This window comes from Ischnura elegans, chromosome 1 (genome assembly GCF_921293095.1).
Source record: "Ischnura elegans chromosome 1, ioIscEleg1.1, whole genome shotgun sequence".
Classification (NCBI taxonomy): domain Eukaryota; kingdom Metazoa; phylum Arthropoda; class Insecta; order Odonata; family Coenagrionidae; genus Ischnura; species Ischnura elegans.
In genome coordinates, this window is record NC_060246.1 from 65,687,497 (window position 1) to 65,708,556 (window position 21,060).

The 21,060-nt window shown below is 38.0% G+C and overlaps 1 protein-coding gene across 2 annotated transcripts in view; it reads left to right on the forward strand.

Moving 5' to 3' along the window:
• LOC124162386 (replication termination factor 2) overlaps positions 1-21,060 on the forward strand; it is a 37,021-nt gene continuing 15,961 nt past the window's right edge. The window contains exons 1-4 of one of the 2 annotated variants that reach the window (XM_046538908.1): positions 1-87; positions 231-311; positions 411-590; positions 744-959. In XM_046538908.1, the coding sequence (XP_046394864.1) occupies positions 243-311; positions 411-590; positions 744-959 (465 nt within the window). In that variant the 5' untranslated portion in view covers positions 1-87; positions 231-242. Of the gene's footprint in view, positions 126-230; positions 312-410; positions 591-743; positions 960-21,060 lie in introns of both variants that reach the window. The other variant, XM_046538917.1, reaches the window with a different exon arrangement.

Below are 21,060 nucleotides of genomic sequence, written 5' to 3' on the forward strand. Positions count from 1 at the left end.
CAAGAGGGTGGCTTGGAATGCGAATTTCCTTGAACTTCGACAAAATCGCATCGCGAGCGTAGAGCACTTGGATTTCTGTTTGTTTGGGTTTGTAGACAAGGCCACAGAGCAATTTTCATTCCTCTGTTATATTTTCTTCCTTGTCATTCTTTGCAACTTTTGTTTTTTAAACTGTTATTGTGAATAGTTTAAACTAATTTTGAAACTTGATGGTTTTCGTGGCCTTTTAGGTTTTTTCTAAAATGGGTTGCGATGGAGGAACTATCCCCAGACGAGATGAACTTGTCAGAACCAAGAAGAAGCCTGAGAAGGTAAGCTGTTGCCTCTTAGACAGATAATTATTTGCTTCATTATTAAACATTTTTGTGAGGTGGACTAACTTTCTTCATTCATGTTTATTTTTTTCGTAGAAGGATAAAGCTGCAGAGTTAGCGTTCAGGTGGAATTGCTGCACCATTTCTCAGAATACCTTACAAAAGCCTGTGGTTGCTTGCGGAATGGGACGACTGTACAGTAAAATCGCCGTTATTGAAAATTTACTGGAGAAGAAGGAATTTCCTGAGGTGTCCCAGCACGTAAAAACCTTGAAGGTTCGGATGATATTCCTCTTTTTCACTATCTCTATATGAATATTTTATGCCATCATATGGCTTCCATTTTATGCTATTACATTTTAATCTCTTGTTTATCATTATTTTTTCTGTTGAATGAGGCACAATTTTCATTCGTGAATATTTTCCTAGGATGTCAGGGAGCTGAATTTGACACCAAATCCAGCTTACAAAGAAGGCTCCGTCGAGAAAGGCGACGCTTCTGGAGACCCTGGAATCTCACCCTATATATGTCCAGTCATTGGGTTGGAGATGAATGGTCGCTTTGGCTTTATATTCCTATGGAGCTGTGGATGTGTTTTCTCCGAACGAGCTTTGAAGGAAGTGAAAACCAATGTTTGCCATAAGGTATGTTGCCATAGCAAGATTTACATAATTTTAGCCTACGTCTTCCGGAAGTCAATATCAGGAGTTTGTATTTTTATGCATCATGTGGATCGTTCATTGAACTCCATTGTTTTCTCTTTGTGATTGAAACAATTAGCATTTTCCAAAATGTGTATCACTTTATTTCTCACGCTTGTCATGGGCTCAGCTCTTGATAGTTTGAAACATATTTACAATCATTGCAGGGAATATCTGTGTTAAATTGTATGAGGAACTACAGTTTACATCAGTTATGTAGTGTCGAGGTCTTTCTCATGCGAATGATAGTCGATTTTCTCTAGCTAATGCTACCTTAATTAAATTAAATTACCTTAAAAAATTCTGATCCTAGTTTAGTGTTGCACGTAAGATCCTTCACTTTACCTCATGTTTTATGGTTATTCAAACAATGCCAGTGGGGACCTCTTATTCAGATCCAATTGTTATTTGATTCGTGGTAAATAGCTGGTAAATGGATTATTATGGAACAAAATTAATATCCAGTCTCCCTTCTGTCTTGTGCTTCTCAATGGAAGAATCTTCATGACATTTTCTTTTGATATTATTTAGCAAGTGTCAGCGACTCACTCTAGTATGCCATCCTATCAATATTGCATTTCAGCATATAATGTATTTTCATATGATAGATGCATAGTTATGAAAGAAATCAAGATAAATTTTGCTTTTTCATGGCTGTATAATTTTTCCAAAAAATGAAGGATACATGTTTGGATCATAAATCATTAAGCTCATCCAGCTGGAGGATCCATAAACCTAATTAAAAAATGGCATTCATTCCAAGATAAAACTGAAGAACTTTTTCAAGAAAATGTCTCAATCATTTTTTTGTGCGCTTTTTATTTATGTAAGGTCGTCACTATAGTCACTATATCTTTTGAGGGAGTGCAACTCACTAATATCTCTGTAAGTATTTTGGAGGCTCTTCCTCTGAATAGTAATCCTTAGCACCTGCTTTTTTACATAGGTAATTTTTTGGGCTAGATGTCTCAATTTCCTCAAGGTTCTGGGTAATTTAAATCATTCCTTTCTCTCTGTCAGACTGATGGTTTTATTTCACGTTTCCTCTGGTCAAAAATGGGCGGACAAATTGCCATAGACAGTTCTCGTGACATGACGTTATATGGCACTTGCCTATGAAGAAAAATTTCATAATATGTTACACATTTTGTATGAGAATGCATCAATTTAACTGGGACTGTTTAATGTGTTTAATATGCACTCTTCAATAATAAATGTACTACCATAGAGTAATACCTTGTTCCTCTGTTATAGTCCACCCTCCTACTTTTGAGGCTTCAGTTTTGGGAAAAAATTTAAAAATGCAAAAGAATATAGTATTTACTTTTACTTTGGGCACTTTTAGAAAACAAGAGGGGGAATATATTCAGGTAAATATGGTACTTTGAAGTGCTACTTAATGATCTCTTGAGGAATGTAATGTAATTTGAGCTTTTCTAAAACTATTAATGTTGAAAATCTAACTTAGTTTTTGTGTTAGAAGATGAGCTTGCTTTTTGAATTGAGTAAAGAATATGACTGAAATGATATTAATTAGGTGTGTTCTGTTATCGTATTACTGAATATCAGTGTGCATGTAGAAGATTAAAGGAGAATTTTACTTGTGAGAAGTTCCCTTCAGCAATCTCTTATTTTGAGGGTCAAATGTAATTGGTGTCAGTAATTATCGAGTGAGTCAGTGTTATTGTAGATGTGTTCTCCAGGGATTGAATGGGGCTTGGGGATGGTTATGTGCAGTGGGTGGCAACTAGGCATTGAAGTGAAGATAATGGTGATAATGGTGGGAGGACTTGATGTGTATGGCCATGGAAAATCTTAGGTTATTGTATTTTATTTCTGCATCTGAGAAGTAAGTAAATGGTGGGGTCTGTGATGTTGGAGATGAATTTTATGGAAAAAGAATCATTGAGGGTGGATATTTATTCATACAGTACTCGTCATTTTTACATCAGATATAAATCAATAAGTACATCCATCCTATAATAAGCCGTCTTTCTCCCCTCCCAATTTGAGAATAAGGCCTATTCCCTTTTATTCCATCTATAAACCCTATTCTCTTCCTTCTTTTTCCTTGGTTAATGGACATTCTTCCTTATAACAATTTTTTAAATCTTCCTCTCCCCACTCAGTACTCCGTTATTCAAATCCTCTTGTCTTCCCTGTATCTCATGATGAAGTTTTCTCTCCTTGGCCTGCAAAGTCCAGCACTCTGTAGTTCCTATTCTTTTCGGTCCACTTCACTTTCTCCATTCTCATCCATGCACACATCTTGAATGGCTCCAGTTTTTTTGTCATCCTTCTTCCTCAGCATCCACGTTTCTACACCATTCAGCACTATGCTCCGGATCACTCTTACCTAGCCTTTTCTTTAGCACAGTTCCTGTTGCATGACCTACTGGTGAATCACACCCGACTTCCTGAATTATGGGAAATTAACTAACTACATAGAGGTATTTCTTCGCCTTGTGGCTGTCACCATTTTGCAAAATGAGAAGCTAAGCATAAAATTTAGTGTGTCTATACTATTTATAGTAACCTCTTACATTGGTGCAACTGGAAGGTAGGTGTGACCCACCTGTTGATCATGCTGCACAGGATAAAACTTGTTTAATACAAGGGTGAAGCATGGCCTAATGGTGGGTTGCACTCTCACCTGATTGGATGGCGCCATGTGAAATGGCCCACCATCTGCAACTTAGCCCACCAATTATTATCAGAGAAAAACTTTCGGTGTCCTATTTTGTGTGAAACATATGCATTCAGTGCATTACATGATACTACACTCTGAAATCACTTTATGATGGTGTTTGACTCCTGAAGTTGAAAAAATGAGGTGGTTGTTACCTTGGTGGTGCTCCTGGTGAATCCTGGCAGGGGGCTCATGCCACCATCTTGAGGTACTTTAATGGGAGAGCCTCACAATAAAGAGCCTCTAGCGTACTCCCTAGCAGCAGTGGGCCTTATTGATGGGTATCCTGTGTTCCTCCACTTCCCCTACCCACTGCCAAGTGCAACACCTCCTCTAGGCAGTGACTAGAAGATGCGCCAATTTGTGACTATCGGTGAGTCACAAATAGTGTGAAGTATACTCGTGACCCAATGGTTGGTTCCACTGTAGTCTAAACCTAGAAAGGGAGATTCATATCCACTGGGAACAGGTTAAACTCTTTCATAAAAATCCACTTGTCAGCTCTTTTGCATTCATGGTCGTCTCTTATGGTAATGCAATTCTCTTCTTGATGTCCCAACTTCTCCCTTTTTCCTATAACATACTGCCCAAACAGTTGAGGTGCTCCACCATCTCAATTTTGGAACAACATGCTTTATCTTGAGCCTTACATTTGAGCCTACTACCCCTTTGCCATCTGGCTCTTCAATGCCTCATCAGTCATCATTCATGAACGTCATTGAATCAAACATCTGTTTCAGCCCCCATCACTTTGGCTCTTACATTTAACCCATCCCATGTTTTCCTCATCATTCCCTTTACGTACACATTAAGCAACAGGGGGATTGTGAACAGACCTATCTCGCAGGTCAATCAATCCCTGAGTCTCCATCAGCCACTTGTTTAGTCTGATCAGTATACAGATCAGGAATAAGTCACCTATCCCTCCATTCAATGCCTCTTATCTTAAGAATGCCCATTAATTTTACCCTGCCCATCCTACATAATGTTTTTCGAAATCCATGAACCAAACATGCACCTTTTGGTTATAATCCAAGTTCTTCTCGACTAGGGTTTTCTTTCCTTCTGTCATATCGCGGGGTGACTTCCTTTCCTGAAACCAAATTGATCATTGCCCAAGTAACCATTTTCCTCACCTCTATTCATCTATCTACAATCCTCAGAACCACTTTGTCTGAATGTGATAATATGCTAGTAGCTTTGAACGTACATAGGTTTTCGCAGCGAGGGGCATCGTTGCTGAGTAGCTAGTAGTCCTATAGTCTCTGCATTGCACAGCTTTCTTCTTTGTGAGTGGTGGAATAAAAACTCTTCATTAAACCCTTTGACCAAGCACACCTCTTACAGATACTATGTACTAGCTAGAAAAAGCTTCTCCTCCCAACCATGGTCATACCCAGCGAGGGGAGGGGGCAGCCTCCACCCCCCATCCCCCCTAGAAGCAAAAGTCGCAAATGTCTTTAAGGAAAATAATATTTTTTCAATCAAATAATTTTAAAAACTAATAAAGAGCTGTTACAGTTTCCTTAAAATGTTTATTTCATTCACCTTTTCCATGCTTAAATCTTGCCTACAACTGGAACAACCTTGGCTTGCCCCTCCCCCACCCACGCGGTTTTGATCCTTGGTATGCCCTTGCTTCCAACCATTTCGAATTCTTCAGAAGTTCACTCTGCATATTGTATTCATCTACCACTTTCCTTTCCTTGATATTCCGAGATGCTCTCTTGGTTTTTGTGTCTAGTGTCCATGATTATTCTCCTCTACTGCACTTCACTTCTCTCTTGCTGTCATACAGATTCTCAGCTCACTTGGTGATTCAAACTGAAGGCTGAAATACTGAGTGAGGTAATCTGGGATGGCAAGCGAAACGAAACGAAAATGTTTCATTTCAACCTGGAGGGAAACGAAAATACTAGGCCTGGGTTCAGTTTTGTTCCCGCGTGGAATTAAAATCACCAAGGAGTTTAATTTTGACATGGGACAAAACATTACTCCTGGGAGAAAAACTAAATTAATTGAAACCCCTTTGCTCATAGTTAAGTTTTGATACCAGAAGTTGAATGGAGGGGGAAAAGAGGGAATAGTTTCGACCCATTTCATGACAGAATGTGGAGAGGGTTAAACTTTGAGCTTCGTCATATTGCGACTGAATACTGCGTTGTGCATTATGAGTGGAAAAGTGCCCCATGCTTGTAGAGGCAGTTGGCAAACCTCTACTCCATTCAACCATACTTTGTTCTTGGTGTGTGGGTCGAAACTAAACCATTTGAAGGTGAGGCACCTGGTTCCTCCGGTGCAAAACATTATCTGTGTTTCATTTCATCCCAGAGGGTTAGTTTAGTTTTGACCCGAAGTAGTTTTGATTCCAATTCCATTTCAACCCTGAGTTTTTCTTTATGTTTCTACATTTCACCCCTGGGAACGAAACTATTGAAATTTTACTGGTTTTGGCTTTCGTTGACATTTGATTGCTATCCCTGAAGGTAATGCAAAATATCATAGGTTAAAAGTAAATGACTCCACCTTTAGATCAATGTGACCGGAAGAGAAAATCTGACTTTTTAGTCTTGAAAAAGAGATTGTTCTGAAATAGTGCTCCATTAAAGTTCCTGGGATTGCGTGATATTGATTGCATGATTGCGTAACCTTGGGGGATAGTGTTGAAAAGAGAACTTATAATCAATGAAGCCAATGACTAAACCAAATAGAAAATGATGGAAAGAGAAAAAAATAGAATAAAGAAGACTTAAGAAATGGTCTGAAAATCATTTTAAGTTAGGATATGATGGCAGTTGTGCCATTTGTTACCAAAGAAATGCTGTAAAAAATCAAAAACAAGCCATGGGTTTTCTTGTTTTAGGGAATCTCTGCTGGTGGCATTTCCACTCCCCATGTCCACCCTCGCCAATCCCCTCCACTGAAGTTGCCATTTAGGTGGGCTAGTTATTGCTGAGGCCAACGAGTCCCTGTTCATTCACCTTCTTGTGGTCACATTCTGCAGCTCTCATTAGGGTAGGGCAATAAAGCTCCAACACATGTTGCTGCATAGACAGTTCAACACTAGCCACCCAGTAGCGAAGTGACTTGTGACGGCAAGCTGGAGAATGTCGTCAGCTTTGAGCGGCACCATGGGAGAGAAACAAGCTTTAGGGCAATTCAGTTCTGTTAAGTAATGCACCACAGCTCATTAGTATACCTGTGCTCCATTTTGCTGTGCTAAGGCATCATGACTTTATTTCTTTTTTTAAACTTTACATCTATTTGGTTACCCTTGGATAAACATCCTGCAAGTGAATGGAGGTAATCTTCACATCTGACCCTAGCAGGTGAACCAAATGCCATGGTGTTGAATCAAAGCTGTCTAGTGAAAGGAGATCCCTATTTTTAAGTGTACTATAGAGCAATATCTGCATTTCAGTAAAAATTTTAATTACATAACCTAAGACAGCCATGACTACAAGTTATACCTTGTTCTATTTAACGATTTAACTGGAAAAGCAATTGAGGTTCATTTTATCTGCTGGTATCAACAGAGCCAGTGTTTGTTCCTTTATCAATATTGTTTTCCACTGTATTTTTGTATTGAATATTTATCCTTCAGCCCCTCTTGTTTGATCCTGCCATTATGTTCATTCGTCATTAGTTTGCCCATACAAATACACATAATGGCCTGACATGGCTTACAATGGTAGAAATTAGCCATGTCCTACTGCTATACAAAAATCTGTTAATTTGCCTTTCCTAAGTAACATTCAATAGGTATCTTTCAGATTTCGAACATTATTTGTACATTCCTGTTACTCATCAAGACCATGGTTGGCACTTAGGTACTTAGCATCAATACTTCACAAAAAAATTAGTTTATAAAATGGTGAAACGCAAAGTTGTATATCCCCCCATATTTATTGCTAAATTTGATCTAGTGTGTCAGTTTCCTGATGTCTGAATGTGTCAAAAACGAAAAAAGTCTTCTTTACGTCTTTGTTACAAAAAACTATTTTATTCGTCTTCTATATCCCAAGGCCGCACAACAATCACTTTTTATATTGGCAACGTAAATAAAAAACAAAACAAACATTCATCATCACCTTGAACGTAAAAATGCAAAACCCTACAAAATATTAATTTTCACATTACAACAGAATGGATGTTTGCTTCAGTCTGAATCAAGTTTTACCTTTAGAAGTACCCAAAGTGCAGTGGTTACCCAAGGGCCCCAGCAGCAACATGGTCAATGGGCCCCAAGCGGCTGAAGAGTGAAGCAGTGCAAAATGCAGTGTTAGAATTAAAATATGAAAACCTTAGAGTTAAAATGTGAAACTTGAATTGAAACGGGAGCGAGATGAGGCCTCAAACTTTGATGTATCTTCTCTATCGCTATGTTGAGAGCATTGATTAGTGCGAGAAGAAAGATAACCAAGCTATAACTGCTCTAGGGATCTTGAATGTTGTTTCATTTTACTGTTAATGTACTTGAAGGGACCAAGGAGAATGGAAGGTGCTGAAAGAGCCGCAGCCTTCCTGAGGCTGTCCAGGGTGTTTGGTCCTGGCTTCGGCCTCACAATTTTTAATAATGGCTTTATCCACACAGATTAAATATCATGAAAAAAGGGGCCTTGGAAACAGGGCACCCACCATACATGCAATATTAAGTTTGAAAATCATGCTTTGCCCCTGGGATCTGTCGAAATGCATCACTTCCAATATTATGTTTGAAAGTAAAACTGAATAGGAACATGAGTAGAGCACCAAGAGTAGTCATCTCTCTATTGTGCCTTTATGGTGTTGGTAGCTGCAGAAGACTTTCACACAAGAAATTGATAGTATATTTTGTAATAATTCATCCATTTTTAATCCACCAAAAATCATACATGAGGGACTTCAACACAGTTATTCGGCTATGGTAAATAATTAAACATGCCCATAGTGTTAATGTGACTTCTAGCATTTGCAAAATTCTAGCTTTCTAGGTTCTTGAAGGTTTTGTTGCATTTTCTGAAGGCATATAAACTAATTTCGTGCATGTAATCTCTTGAATCATCTAGTAGACTGCCAAACTTAAGAATCATGTTCATTTTTCATTGAGTGATAGTTAGATCTGAATATTATCCTGGGATTACAATTTTTGATGATTACTGGCAAATTGTTTTCTTTAATTATTTTTACTGAAATTAGCCAAATGAATACCATTTAACTTTCAAATGTATTTATTCCAATTATAAAATGGTAATGGGTGCATAGATTCTATGAGGAAAACATATTTTAGAAACCACTTGCTCTGACAGAAGTTCATTTGATACTTGATTTCTGATCAAATCATGTACTTGGGCAATTCAATACAGTTTACACATTCAAACTCAACTTGTAAATCAGATATAAGATTTATTCCTTTTTAATTTGTTGATTACAGCTGCGTGAGTTATAGGAAAATATAGGGTCATTTCTTGTTATTAATTTGTGGCAATTCAAAACGTGTGGTTAAATGAAGCTCATCTACTCAGGGGCGCAGCTAAGAACTAGGGCTAGGGGGGTTTTAGATGCAACTAATACCAGGAGTTTTAGGGGGTATGGAATAGAGATGTGAGATTAATTAATTGCAGAATTTTTAGGTTCATAAAAGTCATTATCAAAAGCTTTAGGGCAAAGTTGTGGTGACACTTAGCTTCTCAGGAAAATGTAGTTCATCTTACTCCTTTTGCTTTTGGTTACCTGCTGCAAATATTGCACTTTTTGCATGAATATACATGCACTTAAGGAGAGAAATTACTTTAATATTTCAAACTTATTGTTTCAATTTCTTTTGGATTTCATTATCATTTCATGTGAATTCACTGCATACATACCCCAGTTTTCACTGTTGGTTTGAATTTTATGTGTTATAAAACACCTGTCATAAGAAACTGTTGTGTCCTAGAGGGCATAATGTGCTCCTAAGGAGGTGATGGATCGGGACCCCAGGAGGGCAAGTCTGTAACTCTGTTCTCTCCCGAAAATGGGAGAAAGGAGATTCGTGAAGCGCCTGCGCGAGAGTTGTCGCCCGCCCCAAGTCTCTAGGGCGCCCCGCCGGAGAAAGGAGACTATCTGTCGCCTGGGAGAGTACTAGTCTCTCGACCCAAGTCCGTAAGCCTCCTCAAGCGCCTTTGGCGCCCCAGACGGGCGCTTCAGTTACGTCCCCCTCAAGAGCCCGACGTATCTCTTTCTCCCATGGAGAAAGTGCGTATCTCGACAGTGTTTTGTTGTATTTTCTCAATACGGCGCGTTTTCTTTCAAACCATAGAATATTATTGCTCGTATATGAGGTGCATTTAAGAGAAGTGGGGCAATTAACACCAGTGAGAAATTGTTGCGGGATATTAATAAACCGTTTGAGGCGAGGGAGGAAGATTTCCGGCCGCATTAGCGGAGAAGGTTGTCCTATCCGTCCTTCGATGGTCCGATTCTCTTCCTGCTGAAAATCCATCACCCTCAATAGCAGACAAAAACACCGCAATCCTATGAAATAACAATTATCTGTAGCTCTGAATTCTTTTCGTGTAAGTAGCGGGGTTTAGAAAGCTAATGCTAATTCAGAGAGCGCAAGAAAAGCACTTTAAATAATGGAAAATAACTTCTAAACAGTTACCTATGAAAAGCAACAGATAGTTAATGAAACACAAGACATGCCCTTATTGTTAAAAGAACTTATTCCACGACAATGTAATAGAGTTTCACCATTTCATTGGTTTCACGAATACGACTGCTCAGCATAACCGTGTGCACACAACATGAGATCGCGAATCGGTTCCGCTGTCAACACATACAGAAGCTATAAATGTACTTCAATAATAAATGAATATCCACAAACTAAGTACTAGCACACACCGTAAATATAAAGTGAGACATAGGCAAATAAAATATAAAAAAACTGGAAATCACTTCCACTCTTTTATTCATCACGAACAACTTACAATCACTCATTGATCAATTCACTGATTTAAAGCCAGAAATTAGCCCACGAAAGAGGCACAGGTGACTTTTCTGACTATTATTCGTTAATATACCAGAAAAAGAAACTTCACACACAGCTTTGATCTTGATAGCTTGATCGTGAAATGTCAATGTACCTATCCGATGAACAACGGAGGTGAACACGCCACTGGCAATGTTTACATTGCTGTCAGACATTAATCGATATGGTAATAACACTGCTTACAATTCAATCACGATGGAGCACTGATAATTACAACTCTTAGCCGATATTTTTGTACATTGCAACCACTGGCACTGTGATTATCAGCAGATGATTTACGGGAGTTGTCACATTGACAATAACACAATTTTGGCACAAAAGATGTTTGCACAAATCTGCAAGCAGCGAGCAAAAGCTGTATTCACATTAGAAATATACTCTTAATTTTCAACTTTGGTGAGGTTGTAATTGATACGAAATGAAGAATTTACATGGTGACAAGCAAAATTTACGGGCACTTGGATTTAGCCTTGCAGCCGCTTGCAAGCGAGGAATCACTGCGCGCGGTCAAAAATGTAGTCCCGACTTTAGTAAGTCATAATGAGGTTATTATGCATTTAATTTAGAAAATATTTGCATGGATGAATTTGACATAAAATTAAAAACATTTTAAAATTGCACACGGTTAATTTTTCGATAAATCAAGCTCCAATATCAGATTCGCCTTAGAAATTTTTCATACTACCCATCGGAGCGAGTTTTCTCCCATCCGAACGGGAGAAACAGTTCTCTCTACCGAGTTACGGACTTGGGTGGGGAGACAATTTTGGGCGACAACTCTCTCTCCCAAACGAGGCGCCCCAAGTTACCGACTTGCCCTCCAGGGGGTCTATTCTCTAACTCGAAGCGCGGTAGCTTTCTGGTGGAAAGATGCTTAATTAAGCTACTTGCTACCACTTGTATTCTCTAACGCTGAAGCTCCGGCGAAGGGAGCTTGCAGAAGCTACCGGTAGCTTATTAGGCTCCAACCCTTATTCTCTATGGGATTTGAAGCTACTTCCGTAGCTTCAAACTAGCTACCACGGTAGCTTCGCGAAGCGCGCCCTCGAACCCCGCGCTTCAGCTAGCTACCATCAAAATACATAGGGAATTCCCATAGGGCCTTGGGAATTCCTATGAACCGCCGTGAACCAAGTGGCGCGTGTCGCAAATCTTTTGTTCTATCCCATCAGTCTTTCTTGACACGGCTAGCGATTGAGTGGTAAACAAGAAATGTGTTGACTATTTTTGTTGTTTTGCGTAATTATTTTCTTCAATGAGGTCGGGAATGCTGCGTAAATTATTTGAAGCCTTCAATTATTGTATTCTTAACAAAGTAGTGGGCATGAGTGACAAATTTCGTGACTAAACATATATGTTTCGGAGTGAACTATCGATCGCGTTAACTAGTTGATTTCATTATTTGGAGAAGAAAAATGTTGCTTTCAATCATTTTATATCACGTGAAATCTTATTTTGCATGAAGTCATTACTAGTGAGAAGAAAAACCCCGAAAACAGTGATTATTATTGATGTTGCGAGAGACTGTTGTAGTGACGGTACTAATTGATGCGTTGAAATCATTACCAATGCCAATGTATCCACTGCACAGAGATGGATGTCTTATTTTTGCAAGTGTTTATACATTTATGATTAACTTTACCGTGCATTATTAGCAACGATCTTTGTTGTGAAGTGATTGTGTGAAGAGGGTTTAGTGTTACATAGATGCAGACCGTAGAGAGGTGGATGTATTATTGTGTTATAATGCAATGTAAGGTGTTTCATGATAGTTATTAATAAATTTTTTGCTCTTCCAATGAATAAATGTGTTCATGATATCATTCTGCTTTCATTTGTGTGTCTTTGGCCGTATATACGCATTTAATTTCAGTGCCGGTAGTTAAGTTGGTGTATTTGTTTTGAATTTTGAGAAAGTGTAGCCATGGATATTCCAGAAGCCCACGGAGGAAGTCATCACAAAAACAATAATATAATATGACTTTAATATTGGGAGAAGGAACTACGTTTAATAGGTTGTTTTTTCATAATGATGGTCAAGTTCTAATGAATCGCCCTCGCTTGCAATAGTGCAAGCTTGGCGGTTGGCATATAATACTTATTCATAAAACCATTTAAATATTAATTTAGCCGTCGTGAGAACGGCACGACAGTAGAGTTTTGTGTAAATATCGTTTGAAGCATATTGTGAGCCTAAAATGATTGCTTAGGCCAATCTGAGTGAAATGACGTAACTTACAAACATAATTTTTTCCACCTTCCCATTAACTTTGTTGAAGATATTCCCGAAATAATATACATTTATCGTATGCACATGTTATTGCGATATTCTCTCGCGGTGCAAGAAGGTACAATCTCTGCACAGAAACAGTTGGTCATCAAAATTTTTGCATCAAACAGGCAAAAGCATAAGGAGCGCTGAGTGCTAAGTTCTCGGGAATTAGAACGACAATGTGATAGCATTGGTTTAATGTGTTGATAGTTTACTAACATTTTCTCTTCATTATATTTACATAGCCTACATGATTATCAATCGTGACATAAACTGCTGCATCGATCGAAACTATTGAATTGATATAAAAGCCGCTTAGCCAAATATAATTATTTCTACGTATTTCTATTATTATTCGTATTTCTATTATTATGAAAGCTGAAGGCACTCAGCATTTCGTAATTTACAAAGCACATTAATTTCAACTAGAAGAAAAAGTCAGCCGAGAACGACTACATTATGATTTTCCCGCAGGTTACGAAATGAAACGAGCGATTTCATTGGTTCTAAGAGTAAAAACTGAGTTCGCACGAAATATTTCTCATACCCCATATCCGGTCTGAGAAAGCTACCAGAAATTCTCGGTCTGAGAAAGCTACTCCCTGTTAGAGAATAAGGTTGGTAGCCAATTCTGGTAGCTAGTTCGAAGCTACCACGACGGGAGCTTCGAGTTAGAGAATAGACCCCCAGGATATTTAAATCTAATTTTTTTCATCTTGTTCCATCGTTATTTTTTATGAACAGTTTTCCACTTGCTGAAAATTTTTCTGTAATTGATTTATAATTTATATACATTATTTAATGGTAATGAGTCAAATTAAAATTAGGAATTGGGCAAAGGTTGAATTTCAATTAATAAAATGAAGTGCGTTACTCCTTGTGCCAATTCTGAAATTGTTCGTTGGCGCCCACGACCGGTTTTTGTCCATCCTTTCTACCAAATTACCCTCTTTTGCTAATTGCTAACCTTAAAAATATAGTCATTCTTAAAAAGGATATGTTAACCCTTAACCAATTCCCAACGTGCACATGACAAATTATGTACCACGAAAAAAAGTTCATGAATCAATTGCAGCAAATTTTTCGACGAGTAGCAAACTGTAAATAAAAAAACTGCTGAACAAAATTAAAAATAATTAAGATTGAAATATCCCATGATGGGAACCCAATCCCTCATTCATCACCTCCTTAGCAGCACATGTTGCCCATTAGGTCACAGCAGTTCTTTATGTACTACATGTCTTATACGTAATGCATAAAGCATGGACCAAAAGTGAAAGGAGGGGAAAGTATGCAGTAAATGAACACAGAATAATCATTAAATCCAATGGAAATCAAAAAAGAATAATAAATTTGTAATAATACCTAAGTGTTCACACAAATGAAATTGTTGTGGTGCATCACCATGGATCACAAAAGAAGTAAGCAAAATTAAATTTTCTTGAGAAGCTCAAGTGATGCCACAAACTTTGTCCTTGAACTTTTGAAAGTGACTGTGTGTTCGGATTTCATTTCACATGAAATGTTTAATTTTAAATATGTAACGTGTTGGCAACAGGTGTCTTGGAAATTGGTGACTCAATTTGAGTCAAGACTTACGTAATCAATGGTGATTATGCACTCGGTTTGGGGATCTGCCTGAGCAAGCTTGGGAACTGGAGTAAGGCTTTACAATATCAGTGTAGTAACTAAGGTGACCCCGAATCAGGATCCTGACTTGCATCACCCAATAACAGCCTAAGTGTAATATGTATTCTCAGCAGAACCTTATGTGAATACATCAGTCTTCTTCTGGTATCATCATCTTCAAAAGGCAGCAATCGTAAGATTGGTGTGTTGCAGCTCTCGACTGTTTTCTTATCAGTTAATCTTTTAGCACAATTATGATTCACCTGTTTTACATCAATAATCATCTGTTTTGTATATATCGTCTTAGGCCTTCCTTTGCCATTTGGCCCTTCAACTTGTCCATGAACAATTTTTTTCATCAGACCATCATGCCTCATTATGAGGCCAATTAAGTTTTTCCATCTCCTACTTAATGTTATCATAAGCCTTCTTGTCTCTCCTACTCTATTTAAGGCTAACATACTACTCATATGGTCAATCCATTTCATATTCATCATTCTTTAGTAACACTACATTTCAAGCGCTTCCAACCTCGATTTTTCTGCTGTTTTAATCTTTCTTGCCAAACTACCATTAAGAAGGATGCTCCAAATGTGAGTCCAAATGAATTGCTTCCTTACTTCAACATTTATATTCCCAGCTGTGAATAGACTCCTCTTATTGAAGAACACCCTCTTCTGTCGGGATATTCCACTGAGTATTTCCCTTTTGCTTTGTCCCTCGCTGGTTACTCAACTACCCAGCTATCAGAACTTTTCTACTCCGAAAAGTTTTTCGTTTCTTCATTTAACATTGCCCTTAGTTTCTTCTCTTTTAAAGCAGGCTAATGTGTTGGTTTACTTCATGTTGATCTTCTGTCTTAACCTAGCCATTTTCCTTCCCATGTTTGTGAGAATTTTTTTCAGATCCCTCTTGTCACTCCCATGACTTCTATGTCATCAGCTTATCACAGCATGTTAATTTTTTACTGTGGGTCTTCACTTCTGGCACTTCCTCTTTTATTTCATCAATAGCCTTCTCAATGAAAATATTAAAAATCATGGGTTGCTTTTTAGCTTTGGGGTCCAGATTTAATGACAGATATAAGTACTTTTTTGTATTATTATTATTATGGTATTCTACCGATTAAGGTAGGTTTTCATGGAGTATTCAAGAAGTGAGCTGGGAGCCTCCCTTTCCTTCCAGCACTACTTTCTTTAACTCACTGTAAGGCCTACTCTCTTTCAATCTATCTGAAAATCCTATTCTTTTCCTTCCCCTCCCTCGTTTCCCTAACATTCTACCCTCTAAAACACCATTTTCAACATTCCCTCACCGCTAAGCACCAACTCCATCCATACCTTCTGTCTCCTCCGTATCTCATCTAAAAGCTGTCTCTTCTCACCAACCATATCCAGCACTTCGTCATTCCTTTTCCTCTCCGTCCATTTCACCCTCTCCATTCTTCTCCATACCCACATCTCGAATGCCTCCAATCTTCTCTCGTCTTCTTTCCTCAGTGTCCACGTTTCCGCACCGTAGAGAGCTACACTCCAGATCAAACTCTTCACTAACCTTTTCTTTAAACTCTTACACAATGATCCTCTCAGAAGCTCCTTCCTGTTCATGAATGCCTCCTTCGCTCATGCGATTCTCTTCCTTATGTCCTTACTACTGTATCCGTTTTCCTCTAACGTACTGCCTAAATAGTTGAATTGCTCAACCTGCTCAAGTTTTTCCTCACCAACTTTTATCTTGAGTCTCACATTCCTCGCTCGTGATGCTTTACAAAACAGCATAACCTTAGTTTTCTTATGATTAATCCTCATCCCATACTCCTCGCAACGCTCGTATAATGCATCCACTAGAGCCTGAAGCCCCCTCACTGACTGGCTAATCAATGCCTGATCATCCGCGAATAAATTGTGAATAATTTTACAGTCATTGTGGAACACTCAAATTTCTTTCAGGATATAACGCATTGTGTTCCAAACAATGAGATATTGTATTGTTTGCTCTACCTCATTGGTTTCAATCCATGCTATCAACAGCCTTACTATAAAAATAGGATGTATTTTGGTTTTCCTCTACTCCATTTTCTCTACAAACAGCCCAAGGGCCAATATTGCTTCAATTCTGCCCTTGCTTTTCCTTAAATTGAATTGGTTGTCATCTAGAAATCTAAATGATTTAAATTTTTCCTGGTGAATACTTCTGACAAATATTTCTCGGGTTTGCATCCAGGTTAAAGCTTTTATGCAAGCCCGAAACGTCTGTCATAAAAACTGCATAAAAGTCAGGCTCAGGCTTCGGGTCGGGTTCGGGCTTGCATAAAAGCTTTAACCTGGATGCAAACCCGAGAAATATTTATCTAGAAATCTCTTTGCTTTCCATTCTGTTCTCCTCTATAGAATCCTTGTTGATATCTTCAACGCTTGTTTCATCAGGTTTATGATCCTTAAATTTTCCCACTTTTCTACTCTCTACCTTTTGGCAATTGAAATGATGACATTATTCTCTTGAAGAATGTACCTTCATTTACTGTTGAGTATATGTTGCAGGTGGCTTCATAGAATTGAATTGTTGTTTTTCCCCTGCATGTTTAATTAACTTTGCAGGAGTATTGCCAACTCCAGATGCTTTTTTCATCCTTAAGTCCTTCACTGCTGAGTCAAATTTGGATATTAAAATTGAAGCTCCTCTTTAATACTTCTTGACTTCACTTTCTTCTTCAATTTATTCCACTGTAAGATTACTTTGTTTTATAACTCTGTCAGATATTCGTTCCATCTCTTCACTTGATCTTCATTTTCAACCAGAAGATCACCATTCTTAGTCCTTATGTTATCGCATCTTGCACTCTGTTCCTTGAAGTGGTTTCCCACCACCTTCTAGCCAGCTGCCAATTTTACTCATGAAGTCCTCTTAAAACTCGAATGTGAAACTGTCTAGACTAGTCCTCAAATTTCCACAGGGAAGAATAATGCTGTGGTAACTTAACTGGCTAAAGCACTCAACCAGAAATCAGGGGATCCAGGTTCGAATCCCTGTCAAGGCGAATGATTTTTCCATGTGAATTTTTTGCACAATGGTTCTCTATTGGTGACTCCTGTAAAGTTATCCCTGTGCCTAGTCCTGATATACTTAAACTATAACCATTAGCGTGACCTTATCATTTTCTGAACCCTTCAAAATATGTACTATCGTGATGTTTTTCTCCACTAAGCGTAAACGACATTGTGTGCAATTTAGCAGAGGTTCATGGTGCTCCATTAATTATTTTCCTTCTTTTTCTTCTAAATTTTGCTATCTATGGAAGTGCCAGCTCTTGCTGGAGGGAAGAGTGTGAGCTTTAGGTGTCAGGGGTTGCTCAGGGAAGTGGATAGGGTACTTTGAACTACTCAACAATATGAGAATGGGTAAGATAAAGTAAACTCAAGAGAATAATTCTCACCACTGCGCTCCTAGATTTGACTCCAGTAATCTCTTGGTTCTACTTTGTTTGTCTAACAATGGCACTGTGGCGATATTAAGGAGATGAGGAAACTGGCCTATAAGTGACAGCAGTAGAGTTTCAGCTTTTTAAATGATATTTCACCAAAATCATCTTTGCTGCTGCCACTTTGTTGTTCCACCGACTCCATATGGCTCCAACTGCTAAAATAAGGAATATCTCAACTTTCTGGTTGCCTTGGACCACCACTCCAAATTCACAAAAATATTCATACACGTGCTGTTTTAAAATGTGTTTGGCCCTTTTTATAATTAAACTTAAATTGAGAATCTACAACATGTACGTGTACAACAATTAGGGAAGGACTTCCTCTTTGACTCCTTATCTACTACACTATGAACTTCTTCTTTATCTGGGCGCTTGTAGTGTTTCATCTATGTGTGCTTGGTAATCCTTATAGTAAGGGAAGAAGAATGCAGGGTTTTCTCCTGGCACTCATCTGATCACCTTATACCTAACAGAAGAGCTCGTTTAGGTTAAACATGCTCTTTTCTGTAGGCTCAGAGGTAAAGGCTTTTTTCTGTTTCCAGCCTAATGTGTATATGCATTATATCCTCTAAAATGGGGGGAAACTTTGTAGGTCGTTCATCCCTCTCATCTCTGTAGAAACTTCTGCTGGTTAATTAATGATTTTTGATCAAACTGAGGCTCTATCAGGATATATATTTGGAATACTTGGGCAAAAATTAGCCATAGTTTTTTCAGGCATGGTTTGCTGCTTTTAATACATACATACTACATATGTATTTCCTTTTTTTCACTATGTGATTGTATTTTGAATTATCAATATTTTTAGCAGTAGAATTATGTGGGTCTGTGCAATTTTATGACAGCAATCACAACCACTGAGAAGAATTGTTGAAATATTGTTGTATTGGGTTGTAGAAACTGGACTTAAATCTCACTGTGATCCCCGTAAAGGTTTTGTAATTGTGTTTCAGTTCATCAGTTTTCAAGCAATCTTTTATGAAGAGTGCATTTTTTTCCATTAATAGATGATCCAGCATTGCTCATAAAGGAATTTCTAAAAATTTCCTCTGATAGTTAGTGTTGCTATAACCTATGTTTTCCTGATCCTCCTCATAAATACATACGAGATGTCCTGGGTTCATTATCAGTGCATTTTCTGCTATCGACACCTGCATTATGACAATGTGCTGGAACTTTTTCTGATCGAGTATTATTCTAAACCAATCATGATGTTTTTTAATGACCCATATTAACTGCTTCCTCAGCAAAAAATAAAAATACATATGGTATGGCCCCTCTGCCCACACAGTATCCAATGAGAAAATAATTGGGAATACAGACTCAATAATAGAGGGAATAGCAATTTTTTTAGCAGGCCATCCAGCATTGCTCAGGAAGGATAGGAATGGGAAACTTGGAATTCATGGTCACATACCAGGATTTTTAATTGCACTGAACAGCAAATAATAGAAAAATTGAATTCCTTATACCGCGTAAGGGATCAGCTTACACCCCGATCCACAACATTGATCTTTATGTGTGTCTGTATGTGTGTATACCAAAATCATCATGATAACGCATACCCTGGCAAAAAGGTTTACATAGAGAGCATTAGAGTGTAGTGCCCTTAGCGTTTTGTTTTCCCTTTGAGTGTGTCAAGAGGTGTGCCTACCTGGCAGGATGTCCAACTCCAGAAGTTGTATTGCATCACATAAACAACAGTAATGAGAAAATGATGCTAAGGATGCATCGGATACAATCAAAAGTAGCTCTATGGAGTTAAGTAGCATTAGATGTACCAATGTAATGACTTTGGTTGCAATCTGTGCAATCGTTTGGAAATTCATAGCAGGCAGACAAACAGACATCCTCTTTTATATAATACATATATATAGATATACGAAATAATTGTGTAAGGAATTAACTTTGGTGCCCTGTAGTGACTTTGGTTGAAAAATGATATAATCAATGATACATTAGGCTGTGATGCTGCTTTTATCTTATTTTGCTAGGCATGATCAGGTAGGCAATCCACATTACTCTTATGTAATGACATTTGAGATTTTTTTAAGTATGAGTTTTCTTTTTCATTGATTAAAATCATGATCTATTTTGTTAAAATGAGAATGTATAGCATATTTTTAAAGTATTTAATGGGACACAGACAATAGAGCCAGTTCAAATTATGGATTTCAGTATTACAAAAGTGGGAGTATGCCCTTTTGTGCCTATGAGTTCAACAATTTTTATTTTAAGGAGAATGAAAAGATGTCCATTAGCACCCTTTTATTGGGGTTTCTATTGTGCGTTTGGTCTCTCCGATGTATATTTTCTCGCATTGACATGGGATGCAACAAATTCCAGGTGGTCTGCATCTCAATTTGTCTTTCACACACACTAAATTCCCACGCAGTTTTTGTTTTATTATTTTTTTTTAATCTCAATTACCACCGAAAACAGTACAATGTGGCCATTACAGCTGGAGTTTAAACAATCAACAACAGACAATCACACACACCTATGTCCTAGAATGAAACCTATTCAGGCGGGACTCAAACCCGCGACCTTCGGTATGGTAGGCGAGGACTTATCCCCGCTGCCACCGAGGCTGACATGGCCGACACCGACAGAGGCCGACATTAACCGAGGCCTACATGTGGTGGTTTATGTATTGTTTCTATATTCATTTAATTGTGTTCCATTGAAACATCATCCAAAAACTTTCTTACTCGGCTAGAAACTAGAGAATTATTTATTAATCTCTAATGTTGTTCTCAACTCGCATTCATTCTTTACTGTACGAAACTTTTTTTTTTTACTCTCCCAAAAATTCAGCAATTTGTGATCAAATCTGAAAAAAATACCCAAAAGCTACTTTTATTGGATTGATTTATTCCAAAGGTTGATTGATTCCACACTCATTGATTCAATCTGAAGGTTGATGTGGATAATTTGGAAAGATGTTGCATACTGTGAAAG